We start from the raw sequence: 19,640 nt of genomic DNA, 5'->3' as shown, positions 1-19,640 counted from the left end.
TGCTTTTACAAATTCTCAATCTTAGTTACTTTAGGTAAAAGTGAATTGATGCAATTCCATGAAATTACACTTTGTACCCTTGCGAAGACGTTAGTGGAGCGTGTGTGGTTAACCGGCACACTAAATGGTTCTAAGCAAAGGTAGCAAAGGGTGACTCAATGTTTGTCATAGTTCGGTGGAGCGTGTGTGGTTAACTAGCACATCGAATTGGTAACTGTAACATGTGGGGGCACCATGTAAGTTTGCATGGTTATTCACACCCGCTTTGTGATCCTCGGTATCGAGATTTAAACATGCCATTGAAAAGTTCAATGAATCTCTAAGGATCTAGGAGTTTTCATAGATTTAAAACTTAAATTTCTTTTTCGTTTTTCATGGTGGAAATTGGTAAATCGTCATTTACCTACCTTCAAATATTCTGCAACTAGATTACGGCATCCCTTTTCTAGGTTGTAGCGTATTTTTTTGGGTCCTAGACTTAATATCTCATTTGGGTGATTTATTAAGGACTCAATCAATCAACTAACTTGAATCAGTTTTCTCCCGTTTTGTAGATGTCAAAGTATGACAACTATGGTATTCCCAAATCTCGTGGAACAAGCTTTCCACATGAAGATGATATTCCACTATTCGATCAAGGAACAAGAGATCATGCTTCACTTCCTCCACCTCCTCCAATTATTCTCCCTAACCCACAAGTTCAAAGGCTTGAAAAGTTCAAGCTCACTCAAGCCCTTTTGGCAAGTAAACATGAAGAAGGAAAGTCGGTGTGTGCACACGTTCTAGAGATAAAGTCACACATTGATAGAATAAGAATGTTGGGATCCGTTGTCTATGAGGAGCTGGCTGTTGATTGGGTTCTTCAGTCACTTCCTAACCCATATAATGAGTTCGTAAGAGAGTACTATATGATGAACCACGACGTGACCCTTATAGATCTCACCTACATGCTTATTACTGTTGAATCAACAATGGTTTGGCACACTGGAAAAGCAAAGTTGATTGGTGAATCTACCTTCGAGACCTCTATGGATATAGGCAATGGCAACGAAAGGCATGCCATGATCGAAAAGTTTGATCATAAGAGAAAGGCAAAGTCTGAAGTAGTTCCATGTGCTGTTCTAAAAGAGTCAATTTGCTTTTATTGCCAAGAGAAGGGGCATTGGAGACGAAGCTGCCCTATTTACCTAAGAGATCTAAGAGATGGGAGAGTCAAAACGTATGGCTCTACTTTAGGTAAATTCCATTAACTAACTCTTTTGAGTTCCTATTCTAGATTCTTAATACATGATGTGATAAGATTACAATTGTTGTTTTGTAGGATCGAAGAAAAGAGAGGAAGCTTAAGGGAAGAAGTGAGCGGAATCTAATCGTGAAGAAATGGATTTCGATCGCATTACTTGAAGATTAGATTCTTGAGCTACTACTTGGAGTTAGAACAAGATTGCTAAGAAATATGTATTAGCATAGTTTTTCAATGAATAGCATTGTAAGGACAAATTTTTCCGCAATAAAATAAATTTTGATTTTATATTATCCTTGCAATGACGTGTATGAAAAATTGATGTTTGAATGTTTCTATTATTAGCAATAATGGATTTGATTCTTAATTGTGTTATTTGTGGAAATGTCAAGAATCTACCAAATAGGGAGAGTTTCTCATCGCCCAAGTTTCAAGTGGACAGAAACTTGGAATCGTGCAACTTGGTTGCATGATGAATGAGAAATTTCATATTTGGAAATTAGACTAATTCGTTGACAAAGTGTCAAGTGAAGGACTAAGAGATCAAGTACACAAAGTTGTGTGTTGATCAAGTCCACCACAAAAGTAACAAAGATATTTGTCATGATTTACTAAAGGTTTAGTAAATATGATTATACTTATAAGATTAAGTGTAATTCTTAATTGATTGAAAGAGTTTAAATCAATAGCAGAATGAATAAGAAGAATCAAGTAGGCAGAAAGATAAAAGTTTCTCTATTCTAAGAAGAAGGGAGAGTACCTTTTATTATGTTTTATGATAGGTCTTAATGATTAAGAACCATATCTCAATTGATCCTCTAAGTGAGTCTTAGTACAATTGTATGTCTGAGAAGAGGAATCAAGAATTGAAGAAATGGTTAAATCAAGAAGTCAATCATACTTCATTCCAAAACAAGTCTTAGAGTCAAGATTGTGACATTGAGTGACAAGCCTTAAGAAGGTTTATAACATTCATCAAATGTGGAATTGAAAAAGGTTTTCTTATTCTCGCACATTTGAAATTGGAAAGTTGTGATGTCTTGGATAAGAAAAAGACCAACTAGGACTAATTTTGTGAAGTGTTTTGTCTTGATAAAAGCTACACTAACTCTTGAATATTTGTTTGTCGAGAAATGTTTATTGACAAGAGAATCTTATATGTCAAGGAGTCAGTGGGAGTCTTAATGGTCTTGAAAGATTTCAAGAACAAATCAAAAATAAACCTTATCGATCATCACTAGCACACGACTTGAGGTTTATAACCTATTGTGTTGACACTATTTTGTTTTCGTGCCATTCCAGTTGAGTTAATTATGCATGTGAGTTCTATGAGTTCTCATTTGAATGCATAAAAGGCAAGGACCTTGATCAATGAAAAGTACATTGATAAGAAAGGGTGAGCTGCTTAACTACTTGGAAGGCATGGTGGGCACTCGTGTTACCATAAGGCAAGAAATCAAGATTAAGAAAGTTCAGTCCATAATAGTTTGGATTTGTCGCAAACTTTGGTTTTGGAAAAATTCGCATGGATAGGAACACATACACCATTAAAATCTAAGTGTCATAAGATTCCCTCCTTCATGAAGATGACTGTGAGGAAATGCTTTCACTAAGAGAGATTTTAAGAAGATAGTGGTTGTGAAAATTGGATTCTAGAATTTGATTATGGTTACGGTATCCCTTCCATGATTCGAATTGTGAGATTTAGCAATTAGTTTGAATTGTTTAGACACACATATGAGCTATCTAAGGCAAAGGTGTATAAGCTTAGATAAAGGATTATCGAAGCATCTGGTATTAGAAATCTGAAAGTTCATCTTATTTGTGAATACATGTCAAAGTTAGTGGGAGCATAAGTATTATGCTTATATGATAATAATCATCATGATAGTGGGAGCATAAATGTTGTGCTTGTATGATTATTAAGGCAAGTATTGCAAGTTAGCAATATTAATTATAGAAAACAAGAGTTATACTTTGCAAAGTCGTAAGGGTTGAAAAGTTGTTTTCCTATAATTAAGGGAGAGAATATTATGCTTCATTTCAAATCTAAAGGCTTAGGTTGTGGAATGTTAATAAATTTAGTCAAGGATACATAATGCATTCTCAAAATTCTGATTATGATTATGGCATTCCTCTTCATAGTTCGAATTATGAGAACGTAGCACATAAAATATTATAGCAGAAGATTGATAAAGTATCAAATCTTTATGTAAGACATTATGCATCGTGTCCCATACGCCTCGGGTATAGGATCGATTGCAAATGCTATAATATTTGACCATTCTAAAACTTTTCAAATGTCTAGCGCATTTAGAGGGAAACAGGACAAGAATCGATTTTGACTAAGATAATTAAACAACTATCAAAGGACAATCCAAAGTTCGTCGATGATTAGTCGCTTGTGAGTAGTTGGAAGTATAGTATTGGATGGACCATATCGACATTATTATGAATAGATAAGATTCTATTAAGAATGAGTTGTCATATGGAAAATATGGAAACGTATCCATATTGGGAATTGAATATTGAAAATCTATGTCTAGATTAGAAACTTTTATGCAAAAGTATGTTCAAAGGAATGTACTTTGAGTGAGAGACATCATATCTAAGGAATTGTCTTGTAATAATCTCCGATAGAGGACTTTGAAATATCATTGGCAATAGTCATTGTGACTTTTGTGCTATGACATTACGAAAGGATCATTGCATAAAATGTTAGAATCTAGTATATTCCATAAGTGGCAAGAATTTGATATTCTTACACTTGTGATAGGGATTGGGAGTTGTGAAATGAGTATGATTTGAAATATGTTCATTTGATCTATTTCACAAAGTAAGGACCATAGGTAAACATTGTGTGCATGCTAAGAGCATGGGACAAGTGTAGTAAAAAATTCAAGTAAGAAGTTGATTAACCGAAACAACAGATAATGAGTAATCGATATGGTGATAAATAAAAGGCGTTTTATTTATACTCAAGGGTTTGGGACCATATAAGATTAGTATTATTCTTGTGTTTCACTTTGCATGTTTTGACTTCCTGAATAATTAATTATTTCAGAATAATCGAATTGTTCGAACGGACCACAGTCGTTCATATGTTGGAAGTAGGTATGAATGAAGACTGTCGTGAATTGGTGTGTGGATTGTCTAAAGTGTATTAGACATAAGCAAATATTAGCTGCAACGTTCATGAGTGCTTATGAATATGATTTGAGCATTGATTAAACCCACGCTCACTTGGACCACTTCATGGATTTTCACGAGTGATTGGTGAGACGATAATATCTTATATTCTTGAAACCGAGATGTGTGAGTTGTATCTTGCGAATCAGTTACACATTGATAATATGTAAACACACCAGTAACTTGGTGTTATAAAACATCTTGTTGTGTGTGATTCGGTAAGTGAGTGCAAGCAAGAATTGAATCAAAGTTTATCCGTTCCTTTTATCCAAAGTAGGATAAAAGCGATATCTTTGGGCCCCTCGATGATTTAGTGATGACACCCTAAGTGCTTCGCCAAGTCGGGACTAATTTGATGTGTTCAATTGTAGTCTGTTGTCAGTCTTCGTAAATCGGAAATCGGGAAACAAAACATAGATAGAGAGAATGAGTTAAATCCATGTCTCAGTCTATACGATATCTAGAATGAAGGAATATATGATCCATTATCTAAAGGACGCGTATCTGATAAGATCAGAGTTGACAACGGCTTTTGAAAGCTATGATTGCGGATCAGGATCTGAAGTTATATGCATAATCGTTATTAGACTTATCCAAGTGGGAGACTGTTGGATTAGTGTCTAAGTCCATAAATATTTTGGTATGAACTTGACCCGATGGTGGATAGTCCTTTTGGGTTGCCTTCACCAAAGCAACTTGATAGGATGAATTAAGGAGAGAGAGGATTAATTATGATTTATTAATATATTATGAGAATAATATATTAAAGGAGAAATCATATTGTTTAATTAATATTAGTCAATAATTAGTTAAGAATTAATTTTGTGGCTAAAAGGCATTAATTAAACTTAAGGGACTAGAACTGTCAATTGTATGATAGTTGAATATTGGACTAATGGACTCCATATTAGAGGGGTGGACGAATTCTATGGGGAAACCCAATAGAAATCGTCCTAGGCCTCTAAGGAGGGAGTCCATGGGTTGCTTAGGGCCTAAGCAGTCAAATTAGGGTTTCTTTGTTAGATAACCCTAATAGCCTCACCATTTAAGGATCCCTAGAGCACCAAAAACGTGGCTAAGAGTTTCCTTAGGGTTTCCACACGTTTTTGGGTGCCTCCTCTCTTATCATTCTTCATCCTCTTGCTCTTGGTGTTTGTGAGCCATTAGAGGAGTGACACTTGTGACTCTAAGCTTTCTAAAGCCATTACAAGGAGGATTTGAGATTGTTATTGCTACATAACAATCAAGGTAAGATCTAAACCCCAATCTTATGTTAATATGATTAATTGTATGCTAGATCTAGGGTTTAAAGTTTTGGATGAATTGCATGTACAATAGAGAAACCTAGATCCAAGCATTAGGGTTTGCATGAGCACATAGGATGTTCTTATGGCCAAAACCCATCATCCTAGGCATATTTGGTCAATAGATCTGAAGTTTGGGCTTAAGAGCTTAAGCCATTAAGAACATATGAGGAATTTTAGTTGAGCGAGATTACGCCCTGTGTAATTTGATGTACGCCCAGCGTAGTGGGTCAGTGTCCCATTTCCAGTCCGCGAGAATCGAAGTACGCCCAGCGTACCAAGAGGGGTACGCCCAGTGTACTCCCTCTGATGAGCTTTCAATCTTGGGCCTTAAGTGATTGGGCTGTTTATGGCCTAGCTGGGCTTGGGCCGTGACTGAATATTATGGATGGAGTATTTTGGACCCAATAATTATTATGGACCTTGGATCTAGTCCCGTTTGGAAAGGTGGGCACAATTTAGTAAATTAGCCCAATATTGGGCTTTGCATGAGGATTTGGTTTTGGGTCTTGGCCCAATAAGAGGAAGATGGACTTAATGAGTGTTGTGGTCCCTTGACCTAGGAAATCATGATGGTTTCTAATGTAATGATTTTGCATGTGATAGTTGGGATTTCCGGCGAGTCAGCTGTTACACCCCCGAACCGGACGGCGGAAACATCCGAGGGCTCTTGTGACTCAAATTGAATATCATCACAATGAATATACATGAATCATAACATAATTCATCACCATGCATTGAAATATTACAACTGATATCGTTTACATTCAGTACATTGTTTTAGACGTTACAATTTCATAACATAAACCATTCGATAGTAAATCTAAGCAAAACACCATGACATCACTTGGTACTTATTCTTCAATTTACCTGTTACCTGAGAATACAAGTTATTTTGAAAATGGTCAACATAAAAATTTTGGTGAGTTCATAAGCATGTTTTTGAAAATGATCTGTATAACTTTGAAAACGACCAGAAAATCCGATATTTTCTGAAAAGAGTATTGTTTATAAAAAGTGTGAAGATCCGTAAGTATGCCTGACGATTTTTGTAAATATGTATAATTGTTTAACTTTGTATACATCACATAGGTAAAAGTGTTGAACTCCCCGGGAAAACCCGATGTTTTCCTAATACATAAAATTACGTGTCTTATTTATTGTTATACCGATACGACGATTGTTTTCGATAATTCCAGGTGACATTGGATTAATTATGGGTTGTGAGTTGTTATAATCACATATTAATGAAAATGACTAGTTTATAACTACCAATTACAAACGATCCTTTAGACGTCGTCCGTACTACTCACTTAATCCAACCACCCTGACTTCTCTTGATTTACGCCACGAATCTGTCTACTCGATAATTCCAGGTGACATTGGATTAATTATGGGTTGTGAGTTGTTATAATCACGCATTAATGAAAATGACTAGTTTATAACTACCAATTACAAACGATCCTTTAGGCGTCGTCCGTAAGACTCACTTAATCCAACCACCCTGACTTCTCATAGCCCCACAACCGAGGAGAAAGGAGGATACGAAGCCCTCTTTTGTTCCACAAGTTGTTCAAGACTATTGGGAATGCGAAAGGCACTTGGCCCGACTCGCATTTGACTTCTCGACTTCGCTAACAGTACCAATGGACCCTTGGAGTCCAACAACACAATAGAGCTATTGAAAGTCCTTTTACATGGAATTAGGTCATAGAAGGCCCAATAACATGTAAGCACGTTCCCTTCGAGCCTAAAGATCATGTCATTGGGCTAGCTAGGCCCAACAAGCACGATTTGAAACTTTCAAGCCCAAAGATTGAATATTGACTCCTTGTAGATTTCGCGTGTTTATTGAAGTACTATTGTTTATTGAGCTTTGATTTGTTATTGACTCGAGACCGAATCAATTCGTTTGGTAACGATATTGGTGTTAAAGGTGTATTGGTTATTACGTTTCGCCGGTAGTCGTGGATCTCGTATTTTGTTTTAAGGGATTTATTTGTTTAAAAGTAAGATTTTTACCTTTTCACGACCCTTCTTTTATAAAAAGACGTTCTTAGCCCAATAAGCCAAAAATTTAGGATTAAGGCCCAATTTTTGTAAGAATAACACTTTAGTCTCCATTTTGTTCAAAACTTGTTTTGATAACTATTTTGTATTAAAAATAGCATTTTAAAACCCCCTTTTGTCAAAAATAGCATTATTGGCTTGATTTTTGTGAAAATGCATGTTTTCTGATTTTTGAGCTTTTCCGACCTAGTTGTTTGAAAAATTGTAGAAAAATCATCGTAAGTCGAAATTTGGATCCGTAAACTCTCAAAGTTTATAAATTTTGTATACTTTGTTCATAAATTTTCTCATAATTTTTAATGGCTTCTAACAAGTGTGAAATTGCTCATCTCCACAGGTTGGTCCGAAATTATTTCAAATATGATAGGCAGTTTTGTAAAATTCGCCAAAAATTGTAGAAAAATCATATGAAAACGTGCGAGTAGTCATTTTAAAGGTATAAACCTGAACTTTATCCATGTAAAACAGTTTTGAAAAATACTTCCATTTGGATGGTCAAAACAGTCAGAGATTGGACCAAAACTTTCCTGTCAAGGGCTGTTTTGTGAGTTTAGTTTATAGATCTTTGAATACAACACTCATTTTTGCTATATCAAGTATACAAATCCCAGATCTACAAGTTTAAATGTATTATATGTGATAAAACATACTTTTCTCATGATTCATATGAAGATCCTAGTGATAAACTTCATGTTTCTTAACATATTTTTAGATTAGTGAAGTATTCAACACATAATCATCAAATGTTCAAGAAAACACACATAATCATGCATATACACATAGATCTACACAAATCAACTTGTATTCTCCCCCAAAAACAAGTAAAAACCAAAAACAAGGGGGTATGAACTCACCTTTGCTTGTTGTTCTCGGTTTTGAAGAAGAAATGAAAGAGGTTTCAGTTCTAGCAAGCCTTCCTTGAATAGATCTCAAACTTATGGGGGTTCTCTAATTTTATGATCACAAAAATGCTTAGAAGGAGTGATCTTATCATAAGAATGAAGTTATAAAACTTAGATATGTAAGGACTTACCAAGGAAAGATGATTTTTGGTGGAAATCTCCTTGAACAACCCTAGATCTTCGAAATTTTGGAGAAGACAGGAGGTTTTCTAGAGAGGGTGTTCTTGAAAGGTTTTGGAAAGAGAATGATGTGGTGAGGAGGCCTTATGGCCGTGAGTTTGAAAAAGGGAGGGGAAGAAAGGATTTTTCTTGCCTAGATGCATGAACTTACCTTGTTGTATGGTGGTTATTGTGCATGGATGACCACCATGCAACATTGAGGTGGCAAAGTTAGGATAATTCATCTCTTTTCCTCTTTTTTTTTGTTTTGTTTTTGGGCCGAATATGGGCTAGAGAGAAAGGTGGTGGATTAACTTGGCTCATTTCTAGCCTTGGCTCGAAATTATGAGGCCCATAAGAAATATTTCGGCCCATTGGCCTCTTAGGGAGGCTCACGGCCTAAAATGGCAAAAAGAAATTAGTTTAGGGCCCATTAGGGCTAATTAAATCCTTTATGGCCCATCATGGCCCAAAATGTTATAGATTTATAAATTGGGTCCAATTAGAACATAATTAGGGTTTTTAGGCCGAAAGTAGTTAACTTGGATACTTATTGGTCCATTAGGCCCAACAAGAGAATCCTAGAACATATTAAACTTGAATCGGGCTTTCTAGGGTTTCCAACCCCTATTTGAACATATGAGATGTATTTGAACGAGAATAGAGTATAGGATTTTACAACGGATGATGCTTACATGGGAATAGAATTTCCTAGCAAAATGCCAGTTGTGACATCAGTAGTCGGAGATTTGCAGGATTCCGGCAGTTGCAAGGTGAGTTATCCTCACTGTACCCAAGGGTCTAAGGCACCAAAGCCGGCCCTTTGATTTGTTGTTTAGAGCTTATTATGGTGTGTGATGATATGCTTGCTAGTATCCTAGTATATAGGATAAGGACATGAGGATATGCCTTGTTAGCTTAGTATCCTAGAGAAATGGATAGTTGTGTGATGGCTAATTCTGTTGGATCAGCACCCTGGTAGTTGGGTAGTGGTTATTTATATACCGTTAGTTGGTCTTGCTTTATGTACGCTGGTAGGAGGCTACCTGCGGGTTCTGTATGTTGACCAGTAATAGAGGGTATTCCATCCCGGTAGGATGATAGGGCCCTAGTATGTTGGTTCTGTAGAGTATTATATGGTTGTATGTTATGTGTGCATGTTTGATAGTATAGATTGGCATTCCAACCCGGTGGTTGTGGGCCATGAGTATTCCATCCAGATAGGATGATTGGACTTATAGCATGTCGGCATTCCAACCCGATGGTTGAGGGGCCTGGGGTATTCCATCCCGAGGGATGATTGGACCCATAGTAGTAGTAGTAGTTATCGTATGTATAGGAGGTAGGGCATTCCAACCCGATGGTTGTGGGCCAGGAGTATTCCATCCCGATAGGATGATTAGACTCATAGTATGTTGGCATTCCAACCCGATGGTTGAGGGTCCTGGGGTATTCCATCCTGAGGGATGATTGGACCCGTAGTAGTTATTGTTGTACATATAGGTGTATCGGCATACCAACCCGATGGTTGAGGGCCAAGGGTATTCCAACCGGAAGGTTGATTGGACCTGTAGTATGTTGTTCTTTGCTGTATGCGTATGTTTATTTGTGTATGGGTACTTTGGGGGAACTCACTAAGCTTTCGGGCTTATAGTTGTGGTTTATTGTTTCAGGTGTTTCAGGAGATTGTGGCAAAGCGAAGGCGTGATCGTACCGCTCCTCATGTTTTATGATTTATGTGATATGGTTCTGGGGAAATACTTTGATGTTTAAACTATTTTGAAAACAAGATGTATGATTTTAATGGTTTTTGAATGAATTAAAATGTTAAATTTTGGTTGAAATTTTTGGTCGTTACAGACACCTTCTACGTGTCCCAGTTGAGGAAGTGTATGGCCGATGAGACGACACTGGTGCCACTAGAGGACATTCAGGTGGAGGCGGACCTGAATTATGTTGAGAGACCGATCACAATTATGGATTGAAAGGTGAAGGTTTTTAGGAACAAAGAAGTACCCCTGGTTCAGCTTCGGTGGCAACATCGGAAAGGGACCGCGATGAATTGGGAGTCGGAGTCCGAGATGCGGGATCAGAATCCGGAACTATTCGAGGAGCATGACTTCAAGGGCGAAGTCGGATTCTAGCGGGGGAGATTTGTAACATCTCGAGTCCAGGTATACCTTGTGAACCCTGATCTTTCGAGTTGTTGTCTATTTTGGTCCTTATTATATCAAGAGTGAAAAACGAGTGCGTAGGGCGTACCTGAGGTGTACGCTTAGTGTACTCGTCAGCGTGCATGTGATGCGAAGACCACCTAGTACGCTGGGCTTACTAGGCCTAAAGTGCAAACCCTAATTTACGGTGAGTCCCCTATATAAGGGATATGATGGCCTCATTCTTGGCCACCATCCCCAGAGAGAAAACCCTAAGAGTGCCCTAACCCTTGTTTTAGAGCTTGTGTGTGTGTATGTTTGAGCCTTGAGAGTTTTTGTGTGGTTTTGAAGATAAGAGGAGGTATTGAAGAAAAAGGAGTTGGAGTCCAAGCTTCTAGATCCGAGCAAATCTGAGTAGGGAGCTTCTTGTTGAGGTATAAAGCTTCAGACTTTGCCTCTCTTTTGTTATGAGCATCTTATTTGAGTATTTTAGGGTTTTGCCCCAAAAAAGGTGGAGACTTGATGAGATCTTGTACTCCAGAGACTAGGACCAACCCCTTTTGAGCATATGGGTAGTGTATTGTCATCAAAATTCAATCTTGGATGTTGAAATCATTCCATGCATGAGTTATGAGCTCCCATGAGGCAAAAGAATGTATATCTTGGATGTTGAAATCATTCCATTCATGATTTATGAGCTCCCATAAGGCAAAAGAATGTATATTTTGAGGTTGGTGACCTTTTTAGCCATGTAAAGGCTTAAAGTCACTAACTTTATGGGTTAAGAGCTATTAGAGAGTCTGGATCTATGAGACAAGCTAAGGTCTTAACTGTTTAAGACCAAAAGAGTGAGAATGAGGAAACTGGAGAGTACGCTGGGCGTAAATCCAGTACGCGCGGCGTAGGGATTGCGCATCCCCGATGCCTGCATGGCAGCCGAGTACGCGTAACGTAGGGATCGAGTACGCGCAGCGTACTCCCTGCGTTTGACTTTTGTTGACTTTTAGGGTTTGGTCAAGTTGTGATCTATTGAGCCTATGGAGGGGTAAAATGGTCTTTTACCCTTCTGTGAGTGTAGAAGGGTGATTCTAGCTTCTTGAGGACCGATATTAATTGGGGATAATTATTATGTGATAGGCGGAGGCTAGACCGGTGGGTAGAGTTCGAGATTTCTGAGTACGAGGTTTTCACTTGCTAGCTTACGAGGTGAGTCTTCTCACTAAACTTACCTTGAGTGGTAATTTATGTGTGACCAGAGGGTCTTATGTGTATGTGTTGTGTACTGAGATATCATGTTATTTGTTTTGTGATATGCTTAGTGTGAATTATATTGAGTTGCTGAGTTGTGGGACCGGAGGGTCCCACTAAGACACATCGACCGAAGGGTCCTACAAAGTTATAGCCTCGAGTAGCAAATGTGTTGTATGTGGTATTTTGGGGAACTCACTAAGCTTTATGCTTACCATGTTATGTGTTATGTGTTTCAAGTAATTCCGAGGATCGCGACAAGACACCGACATGGTTGTACACACTGGCGAGAGATTGTTTTTATGATTATGGGATTTGTGTTTTATTTGTAGACATTTTGAGACATATGTGATTTTGAGAATTATGAAATGAGTTATATTATGTTTTTAAAATGAGAAAAATTGTTTGAAAACTTAAGTCGTTACAAGTAGAGGTGTGAAAAAAAACGTAGCGAAAAAAACGACGTTTGGTGTGCGAATAATCGAAAATACGAAGCATCCGTAGCTAATTAGCTACGGATTAGCTACAAAATATTCTTATTTTTGATTTTCCGGGTACCAAACTTTGTTTTTTTTTGCTCCGTTTTTTGAGACCTCTATTATACATGATTATCTATATTTTCACAAACTTATAACTATTAATATCATTTATAAAGTTGTGTGCACATACGGGATCCATTACTCGTTTAGCTGTTTAACACTATAATGCTTATGAATACGTTCACATACATCTCACAAACACGTATACATACACATATACACGTACACATATACCATAACTATTCATGTATATATATATATATATATATATATATATATATATATATATATATATATATATATATATATATATATATATATATATATATATATATACAAACATAATCCATCACAAGTTGGTGAAAAGTATATGCATTACCATGTTAAACTGTGAAACTCACTGATCCCGAAGGGACACACAACTTTATGAACGATATTAATAGCTATAAGTTGGTGAAAATATATTTAATCATGTATAGTAGAGGTGTAAAAAAAATGAAGCGAAAAAAACGACGTTTGGTGCCCGAAAAATTGAAAATAAGAAAAATTTGTAGCTAATCCGTAGCTACTTAGCTACGGATTAGCTATGAAATTCCAACGGAAAGCATACTCCGTAGCTAATCTGTAGTCATTCCATTGCTAATTAGATCTAATTAGCTACAGATTAACATATGTAGCTATTCCGTAGCAAATTAGCTACGGAATAGCTACCGAGTAGCATCCGTATGCTACTCCGTAGCTATTCCGTTACTAAATTAGGGCATCCCATTCTGTATCTGATCCGTAGCTAATTAGTTATGGAAATTTTCCTTAGCTATTTTCGGTAGGAAAACCCCATGTTTTCTAGTAGTGAATTTTTTAAAACTACATTCATAGTTTTATTGTATTTTACAAAATCAAAATTTATAACATATCTACAAATACAAAATTTTGATGAAATATTCAAATTATTATGATTTTGTAGTTTCAACTTATCATTATATTATTATCAAATTACAGATAAAACATTTATATTTACAAATTATTTAATTTTTTATTCTCATCAGTCAACAATTAACTTATAATTTAATTAAAATTAATTTTATCTTTTTTATCCGTGATATGCATTATAACCAGTAAAATAATAAGTAAAAGGAGGACATAATCGCATAACGCAATCTTTTTCAAAAGGGAAATACAACGTATTAAAGGCAATAAAATTTGTCATTTAAAATAAAGCTACACCCAAAGAAGAGCCTTTTCTTTTCCACCCAATTCCAGCTTTTCCAAACACACATATTCCGTTCAAATTCGCTTGCAAGTTACAAGTAATTTATCGGATCGAAGTGTTTCTTTACTCGATTCATCGCATCCAAAGTTTCTTTACAATCATTTGGCATAAACTTCGCCAACAAAGATTTGATTTTTGTTAGGATCCATCGATCAAACCTTCAAATGGCGTCTTCTTCAACTTCATCCCTTGACAAGAGCTTTAAATATGATGTATTTTTGAGTTTCAGGGGCGAAGATACTCGTACGAACTTTATTGATCATCTTTATCATGCTCTTCAGAACAAAAGCATCCATACTTATAAGGACGATGAGAAAATCAAAAAAGGGAAAAACATCAGTGATGAGCTCATCGGATCCATTGAAGACTCCAAATTTTACATCATTGTTTTCTCCAAGAACTACGCCTCTTCATCCTGGTGCTTGGATGAACTTGTTAAGATAATGGAGTGCCACAGGACAAACGAGCATATCGCTTACCCTGTCTTCTATGACGTGGAACCTTCAGAAGTCCGCAAACAAAGCGGGCCAGTGGCGGAAGCGTTTGCAAAACATGAAAAGGAAGAAGCTGCTGGGAAATGGAGAGAGGCTCTGAAAGAATCAGCGGATCTCTCTGGATGGGAGTTGAAGAAGACTGCTGATGGGTAATTCTTTGATCATTCCCTGCAATATTATTGTTTGAATCTTTTGATTTAGCATATAACCTGGATATAAAATCTCGTACATGGCATCTTAAATTGTCAAATTTCAATTCAAGTTTTAAGTCTTGTCCAAAGAATAACCATGGAATATGATTATGTAACTATGTTATTTTTCATGTGGGGCTGTATGTTATAGATCTGAAAGTGACCGGTCACATGGGATTTTGAGTAAGCTAATCGAATCTTTTTTAAAATACAGGCATGAAGCTAAATTTATCAAAAAAATAGTTGAAGAGATATCACTAGAGTTACGTTCAACCAGTTTTAACATTGATGGAAAGTTGGTAGGAATGGAGACCCGGATCAAAACTCTTGTACCAGCTTTAGGAAATGGTTGTGATGATGTGCGCATGATCGGGATCAAAGGGATGGGAGGTGGTGGAAAGACAACTTTGGCAAGAGCTGTTTTTGATCACATATCCTTTCAGTTTGAAGGTAAAAGCTTTGTTGAAAATGTTAGGGAAAATGCTTCTTTGTCGGGTTTAAAGTCGTTACAAAAGCAAGTCTTATCAGATGTCTTAAATGAAGACATATGTGTAAGTAGTATTTCTGACGGAAAGTACTTGATGAAGAGGATGCTGCCTGATAAAAAAGTTCTTGTTGTTCTAGATGATGTTGATCATATAGACCAGCTTGAGGCTTTAGCCGGTGAGCTTACTTGGTTCAAGTTGGGAAGTAGAATAATCATTACAACAAGAGATGAGCAAGTGCTTGTAGCACACCGAGTGGAATTCATTCGTGATGTCAGTTTGTTATCGGATGAGGAAGCAATTTGCCTCTTCAAGACTTATACATTTTGGAGAGAGGTTCCATCTCCAAGGTATGAAGAGTTATCAAGACAAGTTGTACGCTATGCCGCTGGACTTCCCTTAACGATCAAAGTTTTAGGTTCGTCTCTTTGTGGTAAAAATGAGCTTGAATGGGTAGATGCCCTAAAAAGACTAGAAACAATCCCGTTAACGGAAACTTTGAAAAAATTGGAAATTAGCTATATCAGTCTAGACGACGATTACAAGGAAATATTCCTAGATATTGCTTGTAACCTGAAAGGTTGGGAGAAGGACGATGCAATCAGAGCACTTGAAAGTTGTGGATTTTGTGCTATAATTGGTTTACGAGTTCTTGAGCAAAAATCTCTCGTAGCTATTTATTGTGATTCTTATGGTGATGAGCGGGTGGGGATGCATGATCATGTTGAGGAAATGGGTAGGAATATTGTTCGTCGCTCACATCCCGATGAGCCTCATAAGCATAGCCGATTGTGGAAAATCGATGAAATTGAAGATGTATTGGCTAATGATTTGGTAAGGATTAAGTTTATTTGTATGTTAGGAAAAACCAACACATTTATAGTTATTATGATACAAGTTTCACGGTGACTTCTTTTGGATTGCAGGGTACTAAAGCAACAAAATATATACAATTCCACACAAAGAAATTCGGTCCGCATATTTATTTAAAAGGACTGAGAAAGATGAAGAAACTTAGATTTCTTTCCGTTTCTGCAGTCCAGCAGTTAGATTTTTCCAGTAATTTGGAGTTTAGCATAGTCGTTCCAGCTGACTTCCCAAATACTTTACGATATCTGCATTGGAGCTGTTACCCTTTCAGGTCTTTACCCACAACATTTCAAGCAAATAATCTTGTTGCACTTAGGATGGATGACAGCAGAATTGTACAACTTTGGGAAGGGGGAGAAAGAAAGGTAAAATTATGGTTGATTGATCATTTTGCATGATTCATTATAATGTTTTGCCTACATTGTTTTGTTATTACACCATATTCATTTTGCTTTTTTCTTATTTTAGGTTCTTAACAAGCTCAGATTCCTTGACCTTAGTCGTTCAAGGTTGAGTACCTTTGACCTTGGGCTTTCTCCAAATCTTGAGAAGTTGACTCTTAAAGATTGTCATAATTTGCTAGAACTCCACATGACTGCTGGATGTTTAAAGCTGACATCTGTCAACCTTGAAGGTTCAAGCTTGATGACCCTTGACCTTGGGCTGGCTCCAAATCTTGAAGAGTTGATTCTTCTTGAATGCAAATATTTGCAAACACTTCACTTTCCTGAAAGCTGTCTAACTCTAAGATGCTTACTACTCACCTATTCAAATTTGAGGACCCTTCACATTGGGATGACTCCAAACCTCGAGAAGTTAGATCTTAAAAAGTCTTATTGTTTGGAAGAACTTCACATGGCCAATGAATGTCAAAAGCTCACCGAACTCATCATTACCCATTCAAATTTGAGGACCCTTGACCTTAGGATGACTCCAAATCTCAAGAAGTTAGATCTCAAAGAGTGTAGTGGATTGGTAGAACTTCACACTCCCGTTGGATGTCTAAAGAAGCTTGCCCATGTAGACTTAAGTGGTTGTTTGAGGTTTAGATCTTTTAACTTTAACATAGAGGATTATACTTCTTGTAGTGTTGATGAATCACTTGAGGTTGGTCCTTTAGCCGAGTTACATCTGTTTGTACAGTCTCTAGAAAGATGTCCACTTCACCCTGACAATAACTTGCCAAAGTTTCGGTTTGACTGTGATTATAAAGAAGACCGTCCCTCACTGACTAGAAATCTTGAGATGCTTTTATCTATAGGTATGTGTTCTTGCACAAACCTCAAGACTTTTTCACAAAGCATTTGTGGGTTACAACGTTTGAGAAAGCTTGAACTCAAAGGCAGTTTTGTAGAGGTGATCAAGGACCTTGACCAGTTAGAATCTCTCGAGGAGCTAATATTGTTGTCTACAAATATAAACCATCTTCCAGACAGCATTTGTAAGTTGAAACGTCTGAAAACTCTTAAACTTGATGATTTACGGCTTCTTGATACGTTACCTGAGGATCTTGGCCAATTAGAATATCTAGAGGAGCTTGGTTTGTTGTCTGCAGATATTAAACACCTCCCTGATAGCATTTATATGTTTAAACATCTGAAATCTCTTGAACTTAGTTCTTGTGTTTTGCTTGAGACATTACCTGATGATCTTCATCAATTAGAATGTTTAGAGAAGCTAACTTTGTCATCTAGAATGATTAAACGTCTTCCGGATAGCATTTATATGTTGAAACATCTGAAATCCCTCAAACTTACATCGTGTTGGATTCCTGAGAAGTTACTTGAGAATCTTGGCCGATTAGAACACTTAGAGGAGCTAGATTTTTCACATACAATGATTAAAGATCTTCCGGGTAGCATTTATAGGTTGAAACATCTGAAATCTCTAAAGCTTCGATCTTGTTTGTTGCTTGAGAAGTTACCTGAGGATCTTGGCCAATTAGAATGTTTAGAGGAGCTAGATTTGTCATTTACAAAGATTAAACATCTTCCGGATAGCATTTGCATGTTGAAACGCCTGAAATATCTTATACTTTCTAATTGTTCGCTGCTTGAGAAGTTACCAGAGGATCTTGGCCAATTAAAATGTTTAGAGGAGCTAAGCCTTGGGAAATGTGAATTTTTACAAGATATCCCGAATAGCATCTGTGAGATGAAACGCCTCAATTTTTTCAGTCTCCGAGATTGTATTCGAGTTGAGAAATTGCCTGAGGAACTTGGACGTTTGGAATGTTTAGAAGAGTTATATATAGATGGTACAAGAATAAGTCATCTTCCCCGGAGCATTCATTTGTTGGAAGGTCTGCTAATTGTTGGTCCCGGAAAGCTTCTTGAGGCGTGTGGGTTTAAATCCAAAATACACCCCTTAAATCCAGATGCATTCTGCTACGTATAGGTGCCCATGCATATAATGCATTAATTAGTCTCCTCTACCCTGATCCAGGGATGATTTTGAGAAATTCTGGAGGCATGGAACTATTGTAAAATGAGGTACTTTCTATTGATGACCCTACTTTGATCTGATAAGGTGGTTTTGTTGTTGTTGATGATGCCAGTAATTAAAGTTTCAGCTAATCCTAATCCGGTGACTTGTAATATACTGTAAAACGAAATCTTTCCGCCTGTAACTTTCTTCATCTTATTTTATAGAGAGGCAAGCTTATCGTCGCATGGTGCTGATAGAATTGGACATGAAACATTACACACGTTTATTGTGGAATACAAGAAACATTAGAAGGTGTCTTTGTGTGTGTTTATATATACAAGGAAACATATATATATATATATATATATATATATATATATATATATATATATATATATATATATATATATATATGTTTCCTTGTTACCATATTGGCTGACTAATGAGTGTGTGAGTGTTGTAATACAGGTTGTGATCTGATTGACAAAGCATGGGAAAGTTATCATGATGTCAAATTGAAAGATAGAAGCTTGATATGGTAAATTCAATTGGACTTTTAAGATTTAGTGTTTTTTATTTATTATGGTCTGTTTTGGAAAGATGTATTTATGTGAAGTCATATGTCAGGAACTCTGACTTGCTAGAGACGATAGAGTTGGAGAACCTTTTGATTAATGCATGCATCACCATGCATTCAGCTGAAGCCAGGAAAGAGAGTAGAGGAGCTCATGCTCGTGAAGATTTCACGGTTTGCTCACTTTCATATCTTCTTTTTCAATTTCATTCTTCTCTTCGATTCATCTTTTCTCATAAATATTCGATTTGATGCTTTTTCAGAAAAGAGATGATGAGAAATGGATGAAACACACACTCGGGTAAATATCTCTATTTCTCTCTTAAATTCAAGAGATAACATCTTACTTTTTTTGATCATGACATTATATGATGATCTTAAAATATGTGCAGATACTGGGAGAATGAGAAGGTGCGACTAGACTAGAGGCCGGTTCACATGAACACTCTTGATGATGACGTGCAGACTTTCCCACCAAAGGCTCGAGTGTATTAATAAAATCCTCGCACATGGATTGAATTT

At 36.8% G+C, this 19,640-nt stretch overlaps 1 protein-coding gene across 1 annotated transcript; it reads left to right on the top strand.

Annotated features, from left to right (window-relative positions):
- The first annotated feature begins 14,016 nt into the window (after nucleotides 1-14,016).
- Nucleotides 14,017-19,292, top strand: LOC111901870 (disease resistance protein RPV1). The gene is made up of 7 exons (XM_023897732.3): nucleotides 14,017-14,720; nucleotides 14,977-16,081; nucleotides 16,174-16,482; nucleotides 16,586-18,609; nucleotides 18,769-18,856; nucleotides 19,013-19,082; nucleotides 19,172-19,292. The coding sequence occupies exons 1-4, from the start codon at nucleotides 14,242-14,244 to the stop codon at nucleotides 18,512-18,514; spliced, it is 3,822 nt and encodes a 1,273-aa protein (XP_023753500.1). The 5' UTR covers nucleotides 14,017-14,241; the 3' UTR covers nucleotides 18,515-18,609; nucleotides 18,769-18,856; nucleotides 19,013-19,082; nucleotides 19,172-19,292.
- Nucleotides 19,293-19,640: the final 348 nt, after the last annotated feature.

The sequence above is a fragment of the Lactuca sativa genome, chromosome 4, assembly GCF_002870075.4.
Source record: "Lactuca sativa cultivar Salinas chromosome 4, Lsat_Salinas_v11, whole genome shotgun sequence".
Classification (NCBI taxonomy): domain Eukaryota; kingdom Viridiplantae; phylum Streptophyta; class Magnoliopsida; order Asterales; family Asteraceae; genus Lactuca; species Lactuca sativa.
Note: the sequence above shows the minus strand (reverse complement) of the source record. Positions and strands in the feature narration are given on the sequence as shown.